The sequence below is a fragment of the Xyrauchen texanus genome, chromosome 7, assembly GCF_025860055.1.
Source record: "Xyrauchen texanus isolate HMW12.3.18 chromosome 7, RBS_HiC_50CHRs, whole genome shotgun sequence".
Taxonomy (NCBI): domain Eukaryota; kingdom Metazoa; phylum Chordata; class Actinopteri; order Cypriniformes; family Catostomidae; genus Xyrauchen; species Xyrauchen texanus.
The window spans coordinates 16,355,689-16,382,994 of NC_068282.1; the positions used below are offsets into that span (position 1 = coordinate 16,355,689).

At 37.8% G+C, this 27,306-nt stretch overlaps 1 protein-coding gene across 1 annotated transcript in view; it reads right to left on the reverse strand.

The window, feature by feature from the left end:
- Nucleotides 1–8,442: 8,442 nt before the first annotated feature.
- The window catches only part of LOC127647012 (phospholipid-transporting ATPase VA-like), a 69,199-nt gene continuing 50,335 nt past the window's right edge, over nt 8,443–27,306 (reverse strand). The window contains exons 14-21 of the mRNA XM_052131053.1: nt 25,039–25,384; nt 21,361–21,437; nt 19,356–19,481; nt 18,843–19,043; nt 18,193–18,273; nt 17,848–17,952; nt 12,312–12,499; nt 8,443–10,537 (exon numbers count right to left, since the gene is read on the reverse strand). Coding sequence (XP_051987013.1) covers nt 9,826–10,537; nt 12,312–12,499; nt 17,848–17,952; nt 18,193–18,273; nt 18,843–19,043; nt 19,356–19,481; nt 21,361–21,437; nt 25,039–25,384 — 1,836 coding nt within the window. The 3' untranslated portion in view covers nt 8,443–9,825. The remainder of the gene's footprint in view (nt 10,538–12,311; nt 12,500–17,847; nt 17,953–18,192; nt 18,274–18,842; nt 19,044–19,355; nt 19,482–21,360; nt 21,438–25,038; nt 25,385–27,306) is intronic.

Here is a 27,306-nt window from a genome sequence, read left to right on the forward strand (position 1 = left end):
AGCCGCTCTTGCAAAACACTGATATGTTATTTGCTTTATTTATAAAGGTAGAGAGCTGACAGTTTGACAGGTAGTGTGCAGGGCCAGATTCAATATTACAGTAAAGGCTAGCACAAACTTCACCCTACTTTCATGTTTTATTTACAGAGAACGCCCAACACCCATCACGCAACCTGATACACTGACCTTCCACACTGCATGGTTCTCATGAATATTCATATGTCTGCCCAACATGCCCCACCTCCAGGTGTCAATGAAGGTTGTTGTACAGGCTTTAAGACTATGAACAGCTGCTTTCTTCATTAAGAGAATTTTGGAAATGTGCCACGATTACAGTGAAAGCAAACAACGAGTGTGTGTATGTGTGTGAGGGACAGAAAGGCAATTAGGTGAGCATCAGTGTGTGTCATGATCCTTAATGGGACTTTGCCTTCCACATACCTGAGGCAGGCTGTCACTCAGTGGGTATTCTGTCTCATTAGTAATCTAATTGCAATCTCATGCAAAGCTTAAAAAGAGACTAACTGTCAGGTTTCTTGGCCATTCTTTAAGTTAATAAGAAGACAGAACTCTCACACCCTTAAATTACAACATAGTTTAGATAGTTTAGAAGGGATAGTTCACCCTAAAATGTTAATTCTGTCATTATTTACTCACCTAAATTTCACTCCAAACCCATATGACTTTTCTCTTGACTTTTTGGCCATGTAATGATAATTAATAGTGAATCTGTCAAGCTTTAAAAAAATAAAATCAATCAATCAATCAATCAATCAATCTGTCTCATGCACTGTTTTCCAAGTCTTCTGAGGACATATGATAATCATTTTTTTTATTTTTTTGCTATGGATACAACCAAATTTAAGTAATTATTCACAATCAAATAAAATAAAAAATAAACTCAAATATATGTAATCAAACCTCATTGATTCTTGATACATGACGTCAAGCTGTTTGGTCATGAGACGCAGTGTGAACCAATAAGGCTTGTTTGATGTGACGAGCATAAATGTGAGTTTACGTACTTGACGTATGATGTATAATTAATGGGACAACCATTTTAGTCCTTTTAAAAATTAAAATTTTCTTCAAAAATACAACACCGCTAATGAATGCCATATATAAAAAATGACAATATTAATGACACATAATTGAAATTCTAATGGAATGATTAGATACTTCTAGAGACCTTGTCAGGTTTAAGAATTACGTTTTGACCATGAACTCAGGATGAGCCCTACATGAGCTCCCAAGTGGGCGATTTATAGGCAGCCTAAAGGGAAACTGTGAAGAAGACACACTGGAGCAGCTGTTTTATGAGGCTGCATCAGAAATTGAAAATTCAAACCTGTAAAAGAGATGAATAATGAACAAATTCCATTTAAACCTCTAATATTGCTGCAAAAAAAAAAAAAAAAAGAAAGAAAAGTAAACTTTAGTCACCTCCAGAACAGCAGAATCCCACACGTTTAGCTGCTTCAGATCTTTTCTTTATGGCTTTTTCTCTGTATTTGTGAGAATGGAGTTTATGGAAGGATGATACAAACATTTTAAACATAGAAAGAGTCTCCAGAAGGCAAAATGCTGACATGATTTCCATAAATGTGGATAAATCAAAAAATAAAAAAACAGTTGTTACAATGCTTAAAGCTGAAGTTTGTACATTTTTTCAGTGTTAAAATACTTTCTTGTATTCCATCTTAATATGCGGAGACAACTACAGTATAAGTGATCCATTTATGGGCTGATTTCCTGAAAAGTGTAAACACTATGATTCTATGATGCTTTCAAAACATTGCTCTGTTTGTTTGAGCATCCTGACCAGGAAACCTTTTTAAAATCATAAGTTTTTGAATTTTGTTTGGTGATGCTAATGGCACAGAATTTCCACACTTTAGCTTCAAAGGGATGGTTCACCCAAAAAATTTAAATGTCTTTCCTCATTCACTCACCCTCATGTTGTTCCAACCCCCTGACTTTTTTCACAATTCACCTTCATTGCATCTTTTTTCCCAATACAATGAATGGTGACTGATGCGAAGATTCTGCCTAACATCTAATTTTATGTTATGCAGAGAAGTAATATAAGTTTTGAACAACATGACGTTGAGTATATGATGACAGAATTTCCATTTTCGAGTGAACTATCTATTTAAGTCTTGACTGTTTATGACAAACGTTGTGATCGTTTCCTGTATGAATACTTTGACCTGCTTAAACCAATTCTTTGTGTACTGAGATCTTAACATGTCTCTCAGGGACAAATAATAGCCTATGGTGCAATGGTAAAACTAACTTCATCGCCACAAATAGACCATCACAGAATCAGTCACTAGAGACAGAGACGGAGAGAGAGAGAGAGAGAGAGAAGAAAAAAGACGAATGAGCTAAATTCTCAAGAGTGCTGTGCTAACCTCTGAAAAGAGACAATGTTGGCAAGTAAAGGGAGATCATTATCTCACTGTCAGGATGAAGTAGGTTGATTTTAAAAAGTGCAAAGAAGGTGGTCAGTAATTTGACAGTGGTAGAGGCTAGAGGGAAGCTCTGTATGACAGCATCAGCACAAACCACCCTCCTTCTCCCCTGTGCTTTAAAGGAATTTCATTAATACTCTCTTTCTCACCTCCTGTAAAGGGACCACAGATGCTAAATGTACCACCCAACGACCAGCAAGAGAAACCCTGGGCCAGATATCATCCATCTTCCGTTCACTTCTAAAGGCCTTGCCAACCCCTGCTTAGGATACAATTTAAGGGCAGTAGTTTTCTCAGAAATTCTCAAAAAACAGAAAACAAAACAAAAAAAACATGTATTTTGAGTCTTGAGAGGAAAAAGATGTTGCAGCAAAAATCACAGTGAAGAGAACAAGTTAAGATTTCTGCGTTGCTTTTGACAGCAGAGAAAAATGTCTAGGCCCTAATAAGAAAATGTACTATAGTAAGCCCAGTTATTTCAACTGTAAAATCATATATTTTTTATAAAAACAATAAAGCATTTTTTTAAAACTGCGGCAACAGCACTATGATAAAAAATAAAAAGCTCAATAAACAGTGTAATATTTATTATTAATTATGGAAATAAACAATTCTTCCTCCAAATAATATTTAGGCAATATCACATGAGCAGGTGTGCTGTTGTTCCATATATCAGCACGATTGTAATTTGGCCCTAGGCAGGTAGAGCCACAGGTAATCACACAATTAAATGAAATGAAATAACTTACCATTCAGACAAAAACTGAGTTTGTTTGTGCGTTTCTTCTCCATCAGCTAAAATAATTCCAAATGATCCAAAGCATCAAGCAAAACACCTTTCCCTGCACTACTCTCACACTAGTGGTGAGAGCAATTTAATTCATAAAATAATCTTTTTATTTTTATCTAATCAGTTGAGTCAATGATGAATTGACTCACTCATTACATAAAAGATGCTAATTTGTCGCCATCTACTGGAGTAAATACAGAATGTACACAGCAAAAAAGGTCACTTAACGTCTCATTCAATAAAATCAAAATGTACGATAATAAATCACCACTATTTGGAAAGCCGTGGACATGGAGAAGGGGAGTGATACAAATAGTAGAGTCCCAGTGCAGTTGGACCGCACTCTTGAAACATCGCTCCTGCAATCAGCTTGGTTGGGTTGAATTCAAATGTTACAACTCAGCTGTTGAGCAATGCAGTTAAAGTGCCTTAAAAAGTTGAAAACCACATAATGCCTTTGGGAAACTGAACTCTTCTTGGGCTGACAGACGCTTCCAGCCACTGTTCGTTTGGTATATCATTCCTTAGTGAAATGACTCCAGCTGTGCCCTGAGGATAGAGCATTCAATTGACTCATGTACATAGCCATCCTAGAGGCCCTTTTGTGCAGGAGCAATTCCAATGTACTGGAGTGCTGCGATCATATTGTGTGATTATATAATTATCTTTCACTTTGGAGGCATTTCAGCCAAATCTGTCTCTACCTATCTGTTAATGAATATGGGTTTGAGGATGCTGGCCAAATATCACAAATACAAGCAATTTAGTTATTTTGTTGAGTTTATCCATTAATGAAAGAAACTGAGCAGACACCTCAAAAGCTATGTAGCCTATTAGCGCCTTCATAGCTGTAAAACTGGACATGTTTTGAGAACTGTAGATAATGATGGTTATTTTAAAGCATAACTTGAGTCTAGACCGAACCTGAAGAGTTTGTTGTACTGAGATTATGTACTTACTGCAGATACAGGGGAGTTCCAGACAGCAGGATTTTCATGTATTACAGGACTCAGGCGATGAGAATTTATGCTGCCGTTTTTCCGATAAAATACAATTATTTTGTGGGAGATGACTGTGAAGCTCAATCTAGATTTATAATTGTTAGTTTACATACATAATATCTGTATCTAAATGCTATAACCTACATGAGAAATGTTTGTGTTGACTGAACAACTGATCCTGTTGTTAGAGTGAATTTATTGTTCTTGTGTAGGAAATAACGATGTATTAGTTGCCGCACAATAAACTACCGTACAAAAACTACTACATGCAATACAAATACATTTATTTATTTGGTCATACATTACAACCATTGTACACAAAAGTTCAATGTTCTCTGTAAAGCAATTATAAAACAGTATGTATTATTAAAAGCACTAGCTGTACAAATTAATACTTAATTGATACTGAATTAATGTCCACACTGTTTTACAAATCATCTTCCCTTAAGGGAAGACAAGCACATTCTGCAAAAACACTCAAAAGAAAGTGAAATGCAGGGCAGAGGAAAATTAAAATACAGTTATTTTCAAACGTGATAAAACATCTCACTACTGTACATTCCTTAGCTAATAATTATGATCTTCACAGGGCCGAACCAGCTATATGCAAGTTACAACTTAGCCTAGTTGTGGTGTAAAAGGGCACTAAGTCACAATTTACACACTACTAAATATTTGAGCGTTGCATCATTCAATTTAGGTAGGCTGTAACCCTACGTATGATAGGTTGAAAAGTGAAAAGAGCACTCAAACAAATTATTCCAAAGCTTTATCAAACAGATATTTCTAAGTCAATCCTTCTGTAGACAGCCAATGGAAGCAGCAGTATCTGGGACTGGAGCGCTGTGCTTTGCAAGCGGTTTCTCTTCATAATATTGATGTTTTAGATTTTTTTTTTTTTTAGTTTTGCTTGATTATTAGGACAACCATTAACTGCACACATTGTCTGGGGAATTTTGAAGACATTATACAACATTTAAACAGTAAGAATCTGGGGGGCCTGGGTAGCTCAGGAAGTATTGATGCAGACTACCACCGCTGGAGTCACGAGTTCGAATCCAGGGCGTGCTGAGCGACTCCAGAAGGCCTCCTAAGCAACCAAATTAGCCTGGTTGCTAGGGAGGGTAGAACCACTTGGGGTAACCTCCTTGTGGTCACTATAATGTGGTACTCCCTCTCGGTGGACAATGGCATGAAGCCTCCATACACGCTATGTCTGCGGTAACGCGCTCAACAAGCCACGTGATAAGAAGCATGTATTGATGTCTCAGACGTGGAGGAAACTGAGATTCGTCCTCTGCCACCTGGATTGAGGTGAGTCACTACGCCACCATGAGGACCTAGTGCATTGGGAATTGGGTATTCCATATTGGGGAGGGAAAAAAGCAAAAATTGAACCGCATGATGCGCAAGCAACCAGTGACCGACTACACACAAAACGCCAATCAATCGCACTTCTGCTAACCAACTGTCAATGACAGATTATGACTTGCAAAGGCCCAAAGCCAATTATCTCAAAGAGCCCCCCTCTGACCGGGTTCGTTTTCATGGTTGACGGGTTTTCGAGCATGAGGATCGCCAAACTGGATTGTGCAACCTTAAAGCCCAAGGACCCCCCAGGCAGTTAAGGGCCCCTGGTAGTCAAGGGCCCTTGGGCACTGGCCCAATTGACCCAGTTGGAAATCCATCCCTGCCCACTGTGAGAAATACAGTGGACTGAGAATACTGTGGATAAGCAGTTGCTATCAAGTGCAACAACTTCACTTGCTCACTTGGCATATACTAATGATTAATACAAAAAATTGGACCAACATAAGAACTGAATAAAACATTAGTACATTTTGTATGATGAACCAAAACTAATAGGCTATGCTACAATGATTTGACCTAATCCAAATAAATTATGTTGGCTGTATGACTTAATATAAATGAAAGAAATGAAATTGCTTGTGAAAACTTTCTCAAAGTCAATTAAGTAAGGGTAATGACTTAATTTTGTGTACATTTTCATGGTGACAGGAAAAAAAAAAAAGAAAGAAGAGAGAGCAGGAGATCCATAAACATACTTTTACCATTTATTTCAGTAATATGACATGAAGAATTGTTCTTGTCAAGAAACAAACAGCATGAGTGAACACAATTTAACAAACCCAAGCGTCACAGAACCACTTGAAACAGGTGCATTTGATGAAGAGCTGAAAATGTATTGAATCTACAGCAAGAACATACTAAACCTTGTGTGACCGTGACGAATACCAATTACAGTACAATGAGCCAGAAAAAGTCATGGTAGTGACAGTGATAAAAGACATTTGAGTATATAAAAGTCCACCCAATGGTTACAAGCATGTGCTATGACAAACTATGAAGGACGATATTCCTGCTGGTAAACTGCCCTTCAGTTAAGGAAAGGCTTTGGAATGCAGCTGCAAATGGCTTTTATTACAGCATTTGATGCTTAGCCAGGAACTTGACTGACCTGAACTCAGGCATCCAAGTACTGGCACATTCCAAATCTAAAAAGCAACAACGAACAGAGTACAAAAAAAAAACAACAAAAAAACAAAAACAACTGCATAATCTGAAATTCTTTAAAAACAGCGTGTTTTATTAAACCTCATTTATTAATAGAATTTTTAATACATCTTTACATATACTGCACATATATAAATTCACTGCAAGTATTGCCATCTACATGTGTGTTCTCCAGTGTTAAGGCACTTGACATATATTCCACAATGTAAAAACTGTTCTTCTGGTGTATTCTAAAGCAATAGGCACTTCAGTATATACAACCGTTGCTTATTATCTGACTATGAAGATAAAACTAAAATTTTTCAGCATTATGCCCAGGATGCTATTAATATAAAAATGTAGACACAAAAAAAATTGCTCCCTCCTATCACTCACATTCTCCAAAGCTGAGAACGCTGAACCTGAGCTGTGCAGAAGATCAACAAGGCAATTGTAGGAACTGAGGGGACAAAGTACTTATGAGCTTCATATTGGCTTCTATAAGGTTTTACTGTAGTATCCGGACAGTCACATCACAAATCTTAATACTAAAAGTGACAGCTCATTAAAAAATGAAAATTCTATTATGTGAATAAATTATGAAATATTTTTCATTTTTGGGTGAACTTGCCCTTTAGTACGACATTTCCCTCCTGATAACCCCATACACACAACTATGCCCAATTCCTTCTGACCCTCCCACAAAAAACATTTGAGATTTTTGTATTTATTTATAAATGCCAAGCTGTGGATTAAAGGAGATTTCTGATTTTACACCTTGTTTTTTCTGGTGAGACCATATGTTGTGTACTGAGTACAATGGATCTCATAATCCTCCTGGTAGGCTGTTCATAAATCAGCGGTTTTGATAGTGACTGCCCAAATGAGATCCCAAATGAACAGACTGGCGAGGCCTTGAGGTTACGTGAGCAGAAGATGACAAATCATCTCATAAAAACTATTTTAGCATCTCTCAAGGGGACTCTATAATACGCCACACCCCTGACATTTGCAGCATTGTGGAATATTCTCTTGTTAAATAAAGACTAACCACCCATGTACTAGTCTCAACATTGTATTCCAATACAGCTATCCAAAAAATGGAGAGCACAGTCACACACTTGCCCATTAATTCCCTTTGAATTGACAGTGATTTAAATGGAATGTTTTTGTAAAAGTATGCTGCCGTTTCCTGAGGGCGAGTCATAAACGTGTACAATACTATAGTGCTTCCTGTTAGAAAAAAATAAGGCTGATGTTTGTACAGTAACAACATAGGTGGTGAAAGACACTTAATAAAGGAGTCACAGCCCTGAGCCAATTAATTCTGAATGATGAAACAATCAGCTCAAGCGAATGATTACAGTATAAACACTCCAGCCGAGATCCAGCAGTACTTTTAGCATCTTTGGTAAAGGATACAGCTTTAGTAAACATAGCTGAGAAATACAATCATAGTAAACAGGAGATGCATGCACGTATAAAAATTATCAGCACATATCCTTCTGTTCACACATGCACAGAGTCAAATCCTGTGCTTCCACAAACCAGGATCCCCCACTGTCAATAAACACTAAGTAGCTTGATGCATGGACCACTATTTTCTAAAGCACTTGGCACTGTGATGGACTTAATGGATAATCAGGGTCGTCGTCAAGGGGTGGTTGTTGGGGCAACCAGTAACATTGTATCAGGTGTGAATTTCTGAAACGTAAGATGGCAGGGCAAGAGTCAAGTTATATTCATGAAGAAAGTCATACCGTATATTATAAATCAGTAATAATAATAATCATAAAAGCATTATTGGTTGGAGAAACTATAACCCATCCCTACCCCTAAACCTAACCCTAACTAATCAGGTAGCACTTCCTCAAATATAAATGAGTCTTATCCTGCAACCTTATGTTTCGGAAATCCGATCCTGGGCACATGTGACTAAGGGGGCCCATTAAGGACCCATTTAAGAAGGCTGTTCAACTCCGGTCCTGGAAAGTTTAGCTCCAACCCTAATCAAATACACTTGAACAAGCTAATGGAGGTCTTTTAGATTACTTGAAAACCCTAGACAGGAGTGTTTGATTAGAGCTTGAACAAAAATCATTAGCAGCAGAGTTGAATAGCCCTGAGAGTATATTCTACTATTTGGAACCAGGTTCCTGTGAACTTAAGCAACTTCTAAAAAAGGACAAAATTAAATCCTATCCTGCAGGAATGTGCAGAATTGCAAAGCAGCAGCAAAAAAGAATAATATACAATTTAAAAGACATACAAACAATAGCAGAGCTTGAAAATTCTGCAAGCACCATATCAGTATATATGCATGGAAAGGTACTTCTGGTGTTCAGATGCGCTAGAGGATAATTACATTTTTACATGCAGATTCGAAAGGGCTTGACTCAAGTTTGTAATGATGCAAGTGTACAAGTGACTAATATTTAAATATCTGCTAAATATCTAAGAGTTTTAACATTATCCTGTAATGGAGCGCAATATAGTCTTAACAGCAAAACAGCAAATCCCAACAAGTGAATAGTGTAGTGTGTATCTCTGCATTTGCCCAAACGTACTAGGCACCAACTCAGGCCTACCAGAAAAGACAACATCTTAAAGTATATTTAAGGAATCTCTGTTGCTACTGATATTTAAGGGGTAGGGAATGTGAGTGTAATGCTATCAACAGTGTGTGATGGTAGGAGGGGAAGGTTCTTTAAAGTGCGCCAGAACATTCAGATCCAAATAAACAGAAAAAGGAATGTCTCTGGACTGGTTTTGCCTCAAGAACCAAACCTCCTCTACTTTTGAGATGGTTTAGGAGAGAAAAAACAAAAATAATATTACGAAACAGTCAATCATAACAAAACATTATAAGACTATCCAGTTTGCATAATCTGGCCTCTCTCAAACAATAATCTTTATTCTAAACTTTATACATCTAAAGTATATATATGTAGTACCAACCTATTTCTTTATAAAATACTTGAGAATATATAATACAATTTCTTTAAGCTAACGTGCAAATTGGAATCAGCATAACAGGTAGAAAGCGTCATAGAAATGTTGTTTTGAGTGAATGTTCTTGTGGGCAGCTAGATGACTGAGTGTGGTCCATGTCTCCGCCCCCTTTCAGTAGGAGGGGCCTTTGGTTTGAGCTGTCCTCGCCTTCTAGCTTCTGTTGAAAAAGACTACTTGGTGGCGACATGAGCTGTATAGTCTCAGTTTGAGGAAGCAGCGGAGTGGAGGTGAGTAAACCGACCTGAGAGAGGTCTGCTGGGCCAAGCGTGGCCTCCAAGCCCCTGGTTTCCAAAATAGTCCTGGTGCCAGGAGTTTCTTTGGTGTATGGCAGTGTGCCGGAAATTGTAATAGGACTCAAGAGGGGGCTTCCTGAGCCCTGTCTGCAGGACTGCCCTTTTTCCTGCATTTTAAAGTTTAGTTTGATATGGTTCTCAGAGTTCTTTGAGCTTAAAGGTGTGTCCCTCATCTCCATGCTCTTGGATGGGATGGGGCTGGCTATAGCATTCTCTTTGAGTTTGGTGCCACTCATGTGGGCTTGCTTCACTCTGGGCCTATAGTCTTTCTGGAAAGGCCTGCAGAGGGGAAAATGTGGGGCTCGAGGGGCAAACAGAGACCCGAGTGAGCCTAGCTTCATCTGGCTCTGGCTTAAAAAGAGCCTACGCATGTCCACTGGCAGTTTGTCCAGCTGTCGTCCCACATGGACAGGGTTTGGGAACAGAGATCCCTGACAGGCTCTATAAAAGTATCTGAGAAATAAACACATAGAAAGTAATTGAGACAGCAAAAACGTGAGGCAGAAACAGCTCCCATATGAGTGCTGCAGTTACTTGGCCAAAATATGAAAAACTGCTGCCATCAAACACGTGAAGCATCACAAATTTGACAACGCAGCTCTGGATGCAAGTACTGCACCACCAACTAAAGGTGTTTGCACAAACACAGATGACTCACATGCACTCCCACTCAAAAACAACACATAAAAATAGCAATTTAAAAAGATATCACAAGATAATTGTATACTTTAAAACATGCAGGTTAATTAAAATGAAAATATGGTTTGTGTTGTCATAATAATTACAATTACATTTACTGGTATACAAATAGGGTGTGTCTGTCAAGTTTGGTGAAATGCTTGTGGTGGTACAGTAGGTCCTTGCCTTTTTTTTTTCTTCATGAGAAAAGTGCAACTGACATATTTTTGGCCTAATTGTATTACACGATGATTCAGATTTGGCAGCAAATGACATTTACTTTTATTCATTTGGCAGATGCTTTTATCTGAAGTGACTTACAAAATGAGGAAGGATAGAACAGAAGCAATTCATCTCGAGACAGTAGTAAGGATTTTTTTTTTTTAAGTTTAAATTGTGATTAGAGTGCAATAATATTTTGTGTGTGTGAGACTGACTCATCCAACTGATAAAATCACATTTTATTGTATTGACTTAAAATTCCCTTATTTGAATGGTAACGTGACTGCGAAATTGTAAACGCTAAATTAATTAAAATAACACAGGCTAGCTCAGATATATCAAAATAAGATTAAATAATTGCGAAAGGACCTTAAAGTTTAATGAACACCCACTAGTTCAGCACCATTCTTTCATACCTCAGACTGAAAAAAAGATTCTTGGAATGGGTGTGGAAAGAGGTAAAAAGGTGAGAGTGAAGTGGGGGAGGGACGGGAGGGAGTCAAGCACAACAACTCATTCACTCACTCCCGATAGAGATGGCTGAACATTAAAATGTTAGAAGAAACAAAATCAAAAGAGTTTAGGGGCACTTTGCTGTATATCATTCATAGGACAAAAGTATGAACGTGAGAAAAGTGAAGATTATAGAACGGAATCCAAGATTCAGATATTTTGTTCAACCTTTTTTGAAAGAAGTGTACACTGCGTGCTTTCCAATTCACTCAGTTGGCCTGGCGTAATAGCGTTGGGAGGCCACAACAGGGTAATATAACATTTACTGAAGCTGGTCACAGGTATAATCACACAAAAACATATGCAGGATGACGATGTGGCGCAGCAGATGGCAGTCCAAAGTTACAAAGGTTTTTGTACTACTTCAAAAATGAACAAAGTGACGTTGATGAGTTTGCAAGTTAGTATATAAAACGGTTGTAAATGCTCAAACTGAATGATAAGAAATGTTGACGATTTCTCTAAGTAGCCTTGAATAGGACTTTCATTCAAGCGGTCAAACCACAAAACGACATGGTTGTAACTGAAAATACATTGTGTAGACTCTATTAAAGATACATATACACAATTAATTATCCAGCGATGGCTAGAGTAAATACTCTTTGTTCTTTGATAATGTTTTGGGTCAAATTTTATGGAAAACTATGCGAGTCGCGCTCTGTGGCACTTGAGAATTTTGGCACTGAGTGTTGGTGGTTTGTGCGTACCTTTGTAGAAAATAATTGCTATGTATGTTAGAATGTGTCATGTTGACTGATATACATGTCCGGTGGGCGACCGAAATATTTTATGACCCTTTAATATGGTTAGATACCTGGGAAGAAGAGCGGCTACAGGTGTGACGACACACAGCAGGTAGAATATGGAATCTCCCAGCAACCTCTGCATGGACCAGTAAGTGTTAGAGGGAGAGAAGCAGGTTGGGCAGGAAGCACTGTAGCACAGAGCCACAGTGAAGAAGAGAGCTATACTGAAACCAATCGATACCCAGTTCATCCATGTCTGTGAAATAATGAAACAATAAAGAGAATTAGACAAAAGTTGGACCAAGGGTTCCTAAATTGCACTAAAAACTTTTTTTATTGATATTTTAAAATAAATAAAAATGTGAAAATGCGAAATGTCACATTTCGTCCTCCATTAATGAGCACAATCAAATGCAAGAATGCTGATAAAATGTGATTTAGAGATTTAAATTACACGACGCAAGCGCTACAACATGGTACAGCAGAAAATGGAAAACTTAAAGCTTTAGTGTGTCATTTTTCAAAGCACAAGGAATCAAAAACTGTTCTTTGTTTGAGCATCTTGACCTGCCCAACAGCAACATTGGCACAACCAATGGCACGAGTTTTAGGCGTGACTATCTATTTATTCAACCAATAGCATATGGGGGGAGTGTTTGGGAAACTTGTTTGAAAACGGTCCTTATTTTTGAAAATTCCAATTGTAGCGCAGAAATGACTCAAATTGACAATCTCTGTTGAATGTGCTTAGCTGGGTCTCCACACTGACCTCACCTCGAATGACCTGATTTGAGTTTCCCTCCCTCTCTCAAATATGCATTTACATTTTCCTGGGCAGCATGTGGAACGATGAACCTGCCAGCCCAACTATTGGAAACGTTTACTCTCTACTTGAGCAATTTACCATGAAGAACAGCCTCTTCCAAACCAGAAGCCATCATCATGTCCAGAAAGACAGTGAGGCTGTGGAGGATATTTTTCACGCACCCAAACTTGTCAGCTGAAAATTTACAGCACCGGTGTAATGGAAAAATTTCTAATGCAATTCTCACTCATAAATCTAAAACAGCATCTCATAAGAAAGAGATAAGAAAGAGAGGAAGGGAGGGTATGAACTGGGTTATTCCTGTTATGCAGTATATTTACATGTTTTCATCATAATTGTCTTAATATACTAGTTACAGTTTTGAAAAATGAATCTCATTAGTTTAATGACAACATTACAATTAAGTGAACAAAGGGGTAAATTTAAATAATTAGTTTGTCTCACTCTAAAACATTCTATATGGTTTAATAACATTAAGTATATATCTTTATGATATCAACATTTCAAAAGACCTTCAAGTTGAGAACTTTATTTAATAGAATATTTCACCCAAAAATTTAAATCCTCAAATCATTTATTCATCCTCGTGCCATCCCAGATGTGTATGACTTCTGCAGAACACAGAGTTTTAGAAAAATAGCTCTGTTTGCCCACACAATGAAAGTAAATGGTAACTCAAATTTGAAATATCAAAAAAAGCACAAAGGCAGCATAAAATTAATCCATAAAAATACAATCGGTTTTGGTTGAGATCAGACCAAACTCCTTTTTTACTTTAAATCTTTACATCAACAATCTCTAGGCATGGGCATGATTTCAAGCTCAATTACACTTCTTAGTGCCATCTAGCGCTCTGCGAATGCGTCAAGAAGTATGAAGTGTAATCAAGCTTGAAATCATGATTTTGTCTAGACACTGCAATGGCAAGATATACAGTTAAAAATGAGTTACATTTTGGTCTGTTCTCACCCAAAACCAATAAAATCAATTCAGAAGACATGGATTAAACCACTGGAGTCTTATGGATTACTTTTATTCAGCCTTTATGTGCTTTTGGAAGCTATACATTTTTGGTCACCATTCACTTGCATTGTATGGACCTACAGAGCTGAGAAATTCTTCTAAAATCTTTATGTTCTGCAGAAGTCATTCACATCTGGAAATGCATGAGGGTGAGTATTTTAATTTTTGGGTGAACTATTCCTTTAAACCAACTCTCAATCTGTCACCAAGCAATGGCTAACTTTAGCTCTTCATTTCAATCCTGTTAGTTTCATTGTATAAATGATCAAGTTATAATTAATAAAGTACAAAAGCTTGACCAGAGCATATTTATGAATGTCTCAGATTATTTGATAGAAGTACTTCCTTAAATTATATCACAAGCATATTAATTTTTTAAAGTTACAGAGTTCAAAAGGTACTGCACAACAGGAATGACCCACACAGAGCAGTCCCACTACACCACTATTGCACAGCACATGCATCAGGAAAAAAACTATTAGCTTTGGTCACTCCGTGCGTGCCAGCAGTGTAGACGCCACCATAGTGTGCTAGAGAGACACGCAGTGGGCTGGACTGAGGCTGCCTGCATGGGCTGTCAGGCTGATGTATAACCCCTGATGGCACAGTGTGTTCCAGTTCAAACTCCCAGTGTGTCAGCATTATCCTAGTCTTCCTCGTCACAGTCCTTTCATAGCTGGAGAGGTGAAGGAAGGGCTTGCTTTTAGGAATGGTACTGATCCGATACCTGGGTCATTGACATTACTGTCAAGCTCAAAGAATTACATAAATATCCTTCAAATCACCTTTAAAGTGGTCCATAAAACTAGTGCATTTTATTCAGTCTCTTACAGTCATCAAATCTTTGTGAATCGCAAAAGGCTGTGTTTAATAATAAATATACAGTCAGCATGCACAGCTAAGTAGTCTCTGACACCACGCGTTAATGAAAGAGCACCGCTCTGCCGACACACACATAAACGCACAGAGGCATCTCAGATGTAGATGATCAATAGCTCGGTCCGCCTATAACATGCACTGAGAACGGCACCGGACAAGCATTTTACCAGATGTTGAATGAGAAGCGTATTACACTACTGAAAATAAGCCAAAAAACAAACACTCAAACAGAGACACACTGGAGCGCTCAGAATATGCTCAGACGGCATTCCGGGCCGCGTCATCAGAGCGTGCGCGAATCAACTGGCTGGTGTTTTTACGGACATTTTCAATCTGTCCCTCTCCCTGTCTGTAGTCCCCACATGCTTCAAAACATCAACCATTGTGCCTGTACCGAAGCAAGCTATAATCACATGCTTAAATGACTGGCGTCCTGTTGCTCTGACCCCCATCATCAGCAAATGCTTCGAGAGGTTAATCAGAGATCACATCTGCTCTGTTCTGCCCCCCTCTTTGGACCCATTGCAGTTTGCCTACCGCAACAACCGCTCCACTGATGATGCCATTGCATCTACAATACACACTGCTCTCTCCCACCTGGAAAAAGGAACACATATGTGAGAATGCTGTTTGTAGACTACAGCTCAGCATTCAACACCATAGTGCCCTCCAAGCTTGATGAGAAACTCCGGGCTCTGGGCTTAAACAGCTCGCTGTGCAGCTGGATCCTGGATTTCCTGTCAGGCAGACGTCAGGTGGTTAGAATGGGCAGCAACACCTCCTCATCACTGACCCTCAACACTGGAGCCCGCAGGGCTGTGTTCTCAGCCCACTCCTGTATTCCCTGTACACACATGACTGTGTGGCAACACATAGCTCCAATGCCATCATTAAGTTTGCTGACGATACGACGGTGGTAGGTCTGATCACTGACAATGATGAAAGAGCCTACAGAGAGGAGGTGCACACTCTGACACGCTGGTGTCAGGAGCACAACCTCTCCCTCAACGTCAGTAAAACCAAGGAGCTTGTTGTGGACTTCAGGAAGAAAGACGGAGAACACAGCCCCATCACCATCAATGGAGCACCGGTGGAGAGAGTCAGCAGCTTCAAGTTCCTCGGTGTCCACATTACTGAGGAACTCACATGGTCCGGTCCACACTGAGGCCGTTGTGAAGAAGGCTCACCAGCGCCTCTTCTTCCTGAGACGGCTGAGGAAGTTTGGAATGAACCACCACATCCTCACACGGTTCTACACCAGCACTGTAGAGAGCATCCTGACTGGCTGCATCACCGCCTGGTACGGCAATAGCACCACGCACAACTGCAAAGCCCTGCAAAGGGTGGTGCGAACTGCCAGGAACATCATCGGAGGTGAGCTTCCTCCCTCCAGGACATATACACCAGGCGGTGTGTGAAAAAAGCTCGGAGGATCATCAGAGACTCCAGTCACCCAAGTCATGGGCTGTTCTCACTGCTACCATCAGGCAGGCGGTATCGCAGCATCAGGACCCGCACCAGCCGACTACATGATAGCTTTTTCCCCCAAGCAATCAGACTGTTGAACTCTTGATCTATCAGGATCAATAATTAGCACTGCACTTTATTAATCTATAATCTCACACTGGACTGTCAACATATTCTCCTCAATACAACTGCTATATATATATATATATACACATATATATTTCATATACTCCCACTTATTGTATTGTATTGTATATTCTGTTCTATATTCTGCATTGTATATAATTACTGTGTTGTGTAAGTATGTGTACATCTGATTTGTAAATTGTTTTGTGTAAGTATGTGTACATTTGATATGTAAATTGTTTTGTGTAAGTATGTTGTTTATTGTAATTGGTATATGTCTCGTCACTGTCATGACTGCTATGTTGCTCGGAACTGCACACAAGAATTTCACCTACTGTTGCACTTGTGTACATGGTAGTGTGACAATAAAGTGATTTGATTTTGATTTGAATATTCAAAATAAAAGCCTTAAGAAATTTCAGCTGAAATGTATTACCAATGTAGCCTATAGTAAAATTATTATTATTATTTGAAATTACAATAAAACAAATTGGGTTCCAACAATTACTGTGTGATGGAAAAGTGGATTGATATACAATCATAAAAATACAGATTGATGAAATGTATAACAGAGAAAGAGATTGAGAGATCTGAAACCATTTACAAGTCCAGATACAAGTTAAAATGTGTAGAGAGAACTGGCTTCTTTTCTACTGAAGAAGACTTTCACTGGAAATACTTTATTTTTGCTGCTGCATCCTGCAGACAAAACACTATTTTACACAGAGTTCTCCCAATCAGTTCCACACAGTGAATTATAAAGGTTCTAAACTCCTTAATAAAAAAACAACATGGGTGTCAGTTCAGGATTGGCTGATACTGATTGTTCAGGTATCGGAAGAGAAAAAAAGGTATCGTTCCATCCCTACTTACTTTCTCTTCTCATATCAAAATAATGTCAAGGATGGGTTTCTGATTGAAGTGTGCTTATACATATTGCATAAACCAAAGGCATTGCTTGAGTGGACGTTTAAGCTATTGTGATGTGTAGAAAATGTGTATGAGACCCACAGGTTCACTCTCTCGAGGACACGCTGAGCCTCTCTCGCATGTTTGGTGCAGTTTCAATATTCATTTGCACAGTTCAAATCACTACAATATACAATGGTGCTTCATAATAAATAACAGTAGGGTGAGAGTTTTGAGAACTAACAAAGGCAATCCAGATTTGATAATGTGTTACATGAAAGTATGTATTATGCTGTGAATCATATAGTGAGGTTGCTGGCGATACCTAGTCCTACCTATTATATTTTACAAAGCAAGACTGAAGGGAAACTCACCCAGGTTTTGGTTTCGATGCCCAAGTGGAGCAAAATGGTGAAAAGAGCCAACGTGGTGATGGGAGTGCCCCATGTGAACAAATCCACATCAGAGTCAGCGTAAGCCTGAGAGTGTACAACAAGAGAATAGTGTTGGATTTGTCTCGTAAATTACAGTGACATTGTATTATTATGTGTTTGGATATAGACTTTGTATTTATTGTTTTAATACTCTACTAGGAGGTTCCATTAAGGCCTGATGGCTTTTATCTCAAGCAAGACATATTTGTACAATCATGTCATGAACTTGAATGGATTTTGCATGCAAATTTTAGCAAACACACATAATAATCAAATCAAACTTACAAAGTAGGGGATGAAGAAACAGATGAGGCTTTGGTAGAAGGCATCAATCATGTTCATCCAGAACATATAGGGTTTATATTCCTGTAAAAGGAATTCAGACATTCACTGGGACTGAAATCAGTGCTTGTTTTATTAGAATGACTTTAGATGTTCAGCTAATGGAGTCATAAAACGTGATTGTTTGTGAATAACACAAAATTAAAAGAAGATGACCTCAGCAGAGGTATATTGTTAGCAAAACAAAGACAACTGCTGCAGTTTAATTATCCCAGGTAGCACAATTTCAGCATTCTGTGGATGATTAGTGTTTTTTATAAAATGTTTGGGCTCGCTTTTGCTATTTCCCCCTCATGAAACTCGGCACAGAATAAAAGGCCCATTTTAAAATGGGTCAGCAAAAAACAATCAAAGCAATAACTGTGGCAACCGCGGCATGGGTAATATACTTCATCTGCTTACAGCGGAACTGCTGACACTGCATACTGGGGCCAAATCATGTGTGAATATATGTGACAAAATGCTGTTCATGAGTTTTTATTGACCATTTATATTATGCTTCCAATAATTCTATCGGTCTATTATAATTCCGTTTATGCTCTTCATTGTCAGTGTAATTGTGTTTCTGTCCAATCAGTGGCTAAGAAATGTACCTCTGAGTTTTGTCCATTCATGTAGAGCTGAGGGAGCTCCTGCAGGGTTTCTGCTGACACATCTTTGTCCAGGGTGCCGGTGATGAGCTGAGGGAATGCGGAAAACATCAGGTTGAAGAAGATCAGATACCACTGATCAACCATGGCTGACCCGGAGAACCCACAGTAGAACTGATACCAGAAGATGAGGGCGACGAACATCTAGGATGAGAGAGAGAGAGAGAGAGTGAGAAAAAAATAAAAACATTAAAAAGGTCTACAATGAGGTCAACAGATGTTGCCTCTTCATTAAGTGAGGGACATTTCCAGGATTCAGCAAAGATTTATCTTCATTAATAAAAATGAAAAACAGATGACAACATTTAAAGCTTCTTAAAGCTACTCACATCATGACATTTTAATAAATCTGTTACATTGGCTCTGTAATATCCTGAAAAGCCCCTTTAAAATGCAGTTCATCCTATTTATTGATGCTATCATTGACAGGAAAATAAGCAAGCTTCAGGGTCTTACAGCATTTTTGTAGAAGAAGTAGAGGATCATGTTGGCTAGACGAGAGTAACACCAATGACCATGAACCAAGAGTAGCTTCTGCAGGTATCGAAACCGTGGAAGGGCAAAGTCACTGGCCATGACCGCCTATAAAAACAAAGAAAAAAGGATCAGTTTAAGAGAAAGTCCACACTCAGTGTTGGGTAAATAACACAAATATATAATCCAATATAAATTAATAATTACATCTCTAAAAAGTAATCACATTACTAATTATTTTACTTTTAAGTTGCTTTCTAAATATCTTTTCCTAGAAACTAAATTATATATCTATATTCAATTCTCGCACAACCTTCCGCGGTCACAGAAACACTAACAGTCGCCTATATTAATTCATATTTGAAATGACATATTACTTTAGCGCAAGTAATGTACTTAAAATTAATTACTTTCATTGAAAGTCAGTAACTGTAATCGGATTACACATATTTAAAATATAATGTATTACATTACCTTTTTGACTAAAAAGTAATTAGATTACAGTAACTATTTTGTAATCACATACACCCAACACTGTCCATACTAATCTTTATTTAGTCATCATTTTCCAAATTATGCATTAATAAAGAGTTTTTTTTTTTTTTCATTATTGCTCGAGGAAAATGCTATTTCAGTGTGAATAACTGGTGTAAAAGTTGCAAAATTGATTAATTTTTAAACAAAAATGTATTCGTGCAGATGTGGCACATTAATATACAAGATAATAACAAATTAATATACAGTTTGTCAGTACAAATGCTCTCAAATCCTGTGATATGTTGGTACATTGAGGTCTTTGATCACATTAAGTCTAAGATACATCATAAGAAACACACAAACATGGTGGTATGGCATCCCCATATATTCATAAGACAAAAGATTAACATCAGCCTTGTGACAAAACACTTGTTTTATATATAAAAAAAGAGGACATTTTTGCATAAAAGAATTATGAAAAGCCTCCCTGGCTGGGGATTCTTGTGAAAATGATCGCCCGTTCATCACCCATCTATTCTTTATGATACGCTTGTGACAGCTGCATGCGTCAGGCATTTATAGTTAACATCTATAAATGTGACAGATACAACATTGACACTTCTAATGGTGGTTGGGATTTTTAATCAGTTACATTTGGCCTGACACCGTCATCAGCCATGTTTTCCGCCCTTGCTGTCTTTCTCTAAAGATCAAGGACTATAACAGCATGTTAACAAAAATAGCTCTTTCCTGGCAGTTGAGATCAGGTATTAGTCTGCCACATTTAGTATATACTAGGGATGTCAAAAGTACACAGTACTTCAGTACAAAGTCGATTCAACAAACAAAATATAAAATAATAATATTAAAAATAATTGTAATGAAACTCTTTTTTTTCAGTAAACGCTACTGACAGAATGCTGCCTTTTAATACTCGTATGCATATTTGCATGTGTGGATTGTCATATGTACTTGGTCAAAATGTGAGGTAATGTAAAAAGTCTTAATTTAACCGTTTTATTCTATATTTTCCTACTTTTTTACAACATTGAATGTTTCTTAAATACTGTTGTTAAATGCCAGAAAAACTTAAAAGCACTTTTTATATAAATTGTATCTTTTTTCTTTTGTTTTTTATTTGTTCTAATCCTATTGCCATTTACTTTCATTGGATATCTTTTGAGTATGAGGCGTCTCAGAATCTTGGCCAACAAAATTAATAAAACATGAATTATGTATATTCATTATCTTGCCACATTAACTGTGTAGTAATGCTTTGCAATGCTCATTCCTCTTTTACTATAAACTTAAAGCAGGGTGCATAAAGAGTTGTTTTCTCAGCTTTTATTCGCTTTGCTTATTTGATTGTATTGTGCACTCTCGGCCACTGTAGACAATATGCAGTCTTTGTGTAATGATTTGTAATCTTTACACTGTTCCAGAGCCTCTTTTAAACATCACTTTCAGCATTGCTTAAAGCATTACTTTCATCTTTCCCAGATCTTCTTACCTGCATGCCCTCCTGTCCCGAGATCCCCACCCCTACATCAGCTACTTGGATCATACTGACATCATTAGCCCCATCACCTAGAATGATTGAGAAAGCAGGAGATAAAGACAGAGAAAGAGGTAGGGGAGTTATCACTTGCCATTCAATTTGCACAACTTCAGCCTGCATTAATGCAAATATTGCATCAGCAGCAAAGTGCTCTGCTGGCAGAAATAAACAACATAAATTAAAAGTAACAAGGAGACCAGAATCTAGCTGTGGCTTCTGAAATCAACTGGAAGGGGACAGATGATTATGTTACATCAATGTCACCTTTAACACACCTAGCCTATATACATTTCTTGACAATTACAGTTTGGTGAAATCCTAAGAAAACTTAAAGGGAAGACTTTTATTCCCATAGAGACCAGTCAACAAGCAGAGTTTCCAATCGATATAAATGACCTGTAATATGCATTCTTCATCTCCTTCTTTCTTCTGTGAAACAGAAAAGTTATTTTACCTACTAAAACCATGGTCAGCTTTAGAGTTTTGGTAAGGAAGGGGTTAGATTTTATGATTAGTTTTAGGTTAAACTTAGGAAAAATCATCATAACACCTGTGAGGAGGAGGGCGTGGCCGGGCCGTGTGGGTGCGGGCCTGGCGATGAGTTGGCCAATCAGCGGGAGATGGATAAAGGAGAGCCAGAGATGTCAGTTCGAGAGAGAGACGCATGAGCTGCGTGTGTGTGTGTCTGTGGGTTTTGCAGCAAACCACTCTTTATGTTACAAGTTCCTTTGTGTCATTAAAAGTTTACGTTGACTGCTCAGCCGGTTCCCGCCTCCACCTTGCCCACCTTGTGAACCCGTTACAACACTGTTTCAATATGGGAGTAAAAGTTGTACGTTTTTGTATGAGACAACACGTTCAATTTCGAAGACATCTATTATTATAACAACTTGTCATGATACTGGGTTGACATCCCTCAAGTATTAAACTAAAGCTGCATGGAGGTCTGATGCAATTTCGCATAACGGTAATCAAAATATAGTATGACCGCCCCTGTATTATAAATGTGACAATAAAGGTTTTATTTGGCTCAAATGAACTGTGAAAGCAATGATACCACATTAACCGATAATGAATTTTACATTTATAGTAATAACTCCTCTGTATAGGGAGAGGCAGATTGTTTTACAGTTAACACATAAAAACTGTCTGAAGATGTTTGGCTTGGACCTTTAAACCTGCCTTGAGTTTGTTTTTAAAATCATTCTCTGTTGCATAAGTTATAGAGGACAATGCTAATGTAACCCCAAGCTATCATCAAAGCCTGACTTTTGAGCTAATAATCTAGTAGGCTTTAAAGTATACTGAAAAATTATAACCTGCTGAGACCATCCATTGCCTTTGTCCAAACTGAAACAAACAAATACCGCAGCCAAATTCAACAAGACCATCTTTATTTGAAGTACAACAACAAAGCAAATATGCTTAGCGTGAGAACTGGTAACATCTGCCATGAATGTTTCTCCCCGTGTACACCCTAAATGTTCATTCATTAAGCCATGCGTTGAGGAAGACAAGGCCCTGATTAAATTTTTAATGAAGTCTGTCAATTTTGTGGCAGGAGAGTGTATTTACGGCACAGCAGAGGGTAGTTTGTGTGCTCCTTCCCTCCTTCCTTACAAAATGACAGTGTTAATGTAAAAAAGATCTGCCTCTGTCGTTCCCTGAGCCAGAAATTAATTACAAAATCTTTATTAAGGGGAAAAGGGGGGGGGGGCACCTGAGGTAACCTATTGTTCCCATTTCCTCTATTCAAAAGGCAGGTGGCTTAGTGCTGATGTACCTTGCATCTCTCTCTCCCTCCCTAAAGCCATCTGGATAATTAGCCAGAGTGCTGCGTAGACTTGTAAATGTGGCATTCTGCGTTGGGGAAAGGACAGACACGTGCTGTCCAGTCACCACTGAAATGTTTACTTGGCAACTCTGGGGAACATTAATCTCTGAATTCGACTTGCCAAGCAAAACATGATGAGAAACAACAAAAAAGGAACATATATGCTCATGCATTGCTCAAGCCACTAGAATAAGGAACACAATGATGTTTATTTGTGTGTACAGTCTTTGTTTGCAGTTGTGTGAAGTTTACAGCCACTAAGGGCCCATTATACCCAGGGTGGACCTTGAAAACCTTGTTCTCCTTCTTGGGAACAAAGCCAAGAACAAAATACTTCCAATACATGTGGACATCCAAACACAAATTTAAAAACTATGGACATCTCTATGCAGTTATAAAAGCTTTAATTCTTTTGGGAAGCTTTTAACTTGATTTTGGAACATGGCTGTTGGGATTTATTTCTTTGATATGCCTTGATCTACTGAAAATGTTTGTCTAAGGAGATTGGCCATGAAGAAGCATGTTCGGTAACACTTTACAATAAGGTTTTATTTGTTAACAGTAGTACGTTCACAGCATTTATTAATCTTGGTTAATGGTAATTTTAACATATAGTAATACATTTTAAAATCAAAAGCTGTATAAGTTAACATAGTTAATGCACTATGAACTAAAAATGAACAATTTCATTTTTATTAACTAACATAGACAAAGATTAATAGATGCTGTAAAAATATATATGGTTCTTTGTTAGTTCATGATACCTAATGCATTAATTATGTTGATGAATGGAACCTGATTGTAAAGTGTTATTGTCCGTTCTCTAGGTATGAAGGTGTGAAATATAAATGCATTTCATTTCCTTTGAAATCCTGTTGTTCTAAACCAATATGACTTTCTTCAGTGGAACACAAAAGGGGAGGAAGAATAGTAGCTTGAGTCACCACTCACTTTCATTGGCTCTTTCTTCCATAATATGACCACGTTTATATGCACTTAAGAAAACTCTTTATTCCAGGGTTTTTCAGAAAGCTGTTTTCATGTAAGCGAGAATGCCAATTTCCTCCACTTTTTCCACCACTTAAAAGATTAATAGAAAGTGGTTTAACACACCTGGGTTTCTCCCAGAGAACACAGCTTAATGTGGCCATGTAAAGACATAAGCAGCATTCTGAAGGGTGTTTGAAGAGTGTGCATGTGCCAGAACAGACTGAATAACAAACGCCATAGGATGGAGCCCAACAACAAGTCAACACAGGGGAAAGAATTCAAAATTTCTGGGAATATAGTGGGAAAAGCATTTACACAAACTAATCCCATTTATACACACTAATGTAAAATATCAACTGTCCCTCATGTTTGCGTATAGGCGCTCCTTCATTGGGGGAATCCCTGAGTTTTACGTAAGAGGAAAACCCCAATATTGCAGCGCAATTCCCTTGCAGAAACAAAAAGAACTCAGCTGTGGATAAAAGCTGCTTACTTACCAAGCAGCATATATTCGGGAGTAACAAGTACGGCGCTTATACAGTGCATGTGAACCGAAACACTGCTCTCACAATAAGCTTTCTGGTGTCCACATAAATGTAGTCAATGAAAGAGAATTGTGATTGAGCACAGAGTCATTCTACCTAACAACTCCTTTTGTATTCCACGTAATAAAGAGTCATAAGCAGTTGGAACAACACGAGGTTGAATAAATGATGATGTCATTTGATTGAACTATCCATTTACAATTAAATCATTCATGACAAACACTGGATAAGTGTAATAACATATTTCAATCCTGAACTTACCTATCGCCAATGTCATGACCTTGAGCTTGTTACGCACTAACTTCACCACCATACTCTTCTGCAGGGGTGTTGAGCGACAACACAGTACGGACCTGCAGCTTCGAGCCACGGCCAGGAACTTGTCCTCCAAACTCTTGTCCAGTGCGTAGGCCAGGGTGCGGCCATCAATCACCAGCCCAAGCCGGTGCACAAGGAAGGGGCTGGAGTGCGTAGAGGTGGTCGGGGAACAAACCGGAGAGGAGAAGTGGACACCAGTATAGTCTCTAACAGGATCTGGTGAAGGGTTGCATAGGAACTTGGCTTGGATGTAGTGCAAACTGTTCTCAAGCAATACAGCACAGGCCTCCTGGAAAGTGCGTACACAAAAACACAAAACAGTAGGAAGGGCACAAATGGACACAATGAATATCTCACATGTAATGGCCAACATCTAGCAAACAGATACCGGTGTCTTTACAAGAGGGGATGACTCAGAAATGCAACTAAATCCTTTTTGAATGTGGACCACACGTTAATTCACACAATATAACCTGTTTATCGTGTAACAAACCAGTAGTCACCTTTTATTAAGCAATGACTAATATATCTAGTCAGTGATGGAATAAGCAATGACTAATAAAGCTAGTCAGTGATTAAGACATTCCTATATGATAATGATTTTCTTTTGCGGTATTTAAAACAAAACTCCTGTTGATGGTGTGTTCTTTCAAAAAAAAAAAAAAAAAAAAAAAAAAGAAAGAAGAGTCTCTTTAAGGCATGCCTGTTTTCATGGTAATGCCACCAGGTAGCTACGTATTTTCAGTCATACAATTACAGCTCCAATCTACTTGAATGGGGAACCAATAAGAAAATGAACCAAAAACTGCTGGTCAAGATTAAGCTCCAATAACATATTGCAAATCAGGAATGAAATCTGATAACAATGGTATACATTGTACTTCTTTAGCTAAAAATAAATAAATAAAAAAGCTGGTCTAGCTAATTCTCATGCATATTCTAAAGTAAATAACCTTCCATTCTCATAGCTGCCTTTTGAATGTAGCAGTGCCTCTATAACAATTTAATTGTAGGGTGGGTCGTTATATTTAGCGTTTCATAGTAATTTCTCCCATTCGCATATATATGCGAGTGGTCCCTCTCCTTCAATAATAAAGCCTCTAGAAGGAACAGTGAAACATTACACCAGTGCTCATTCAAGCAATTTAAGCTCTTCAGTGGGAGAAATATCTACAATCAAACAGACAATGATTTCGTGCACAGGCATACAGTTTGGAATACAAGAGCTACACGTGACTGTGAGAAAATGATTCAATAGCTCAATGGGGAAATGCAACTAATGTTTGTGTTTTCAATCATTATGGCAATTCCTTCAGGTATTTTTGTCATTCCTGGTAGCAAAAAAAAAAAAAAAAGAATCTAAAAATTAATAAATAAATACAAGATACACTATTTAAACGACTCCTAAGATACACAAATGCAGAATTCTTAACTTGTTTTCTTTCCTTGTGAGCACTACTCAGAAACTTTGTAAAACACAATTTGACAAAGAAGAATAAACACTTAAAGGAGCACCAAGTAACTGTAAAATAAGTTTTACTATTAAAGAAATGAATTGTACTTTTGTTACGTTTAAAATGACATACATACGATGAAGACTCAAGTCAATCCAGTGGCCTAGACGATGAGGTTTAAATCTTTATAATTTTATTTGTGGGGCTGCCATGTTGAGATAACATGACATGGTAACCCACTATTATTGGACACTTTTGGTTGCAAAATAAATTAATTACGAGTAACAAATTTGTTGACGAATAGGCTATTTTTACAATGGCAGTGATAAACATTGTGTCCAATTAATTTCCATAATTTTGTTGTTGTTGCAATAATTCAAATCAGATCAAATTGTTAATTCATTGAAAACAATCAACTCAAAAGGACTACCTCACTATGACTTTTGGGCATATTTAGCAAATGAAATATTTAAGTGCAGCATAAAATATATAATATATATATATATATATATATATATATATATATATATATATATTCATTCATTAAAATAAATTTCCATGACTTTTACGATTTTATTAAATTCCCTTGAATGTTGACCGTGGCTTGAGTGCACCTTTAAGAATAACAACTGTAGGGAACATTTTTACAATTACAAATAGGATCTGATTTGTAACCGTTCTTGTAAAATTAAACTCTTCCCCTTAACATAGCCCAAAATAAAAAGAATCATTAGAATTACTCTAGACAATAAAGTAA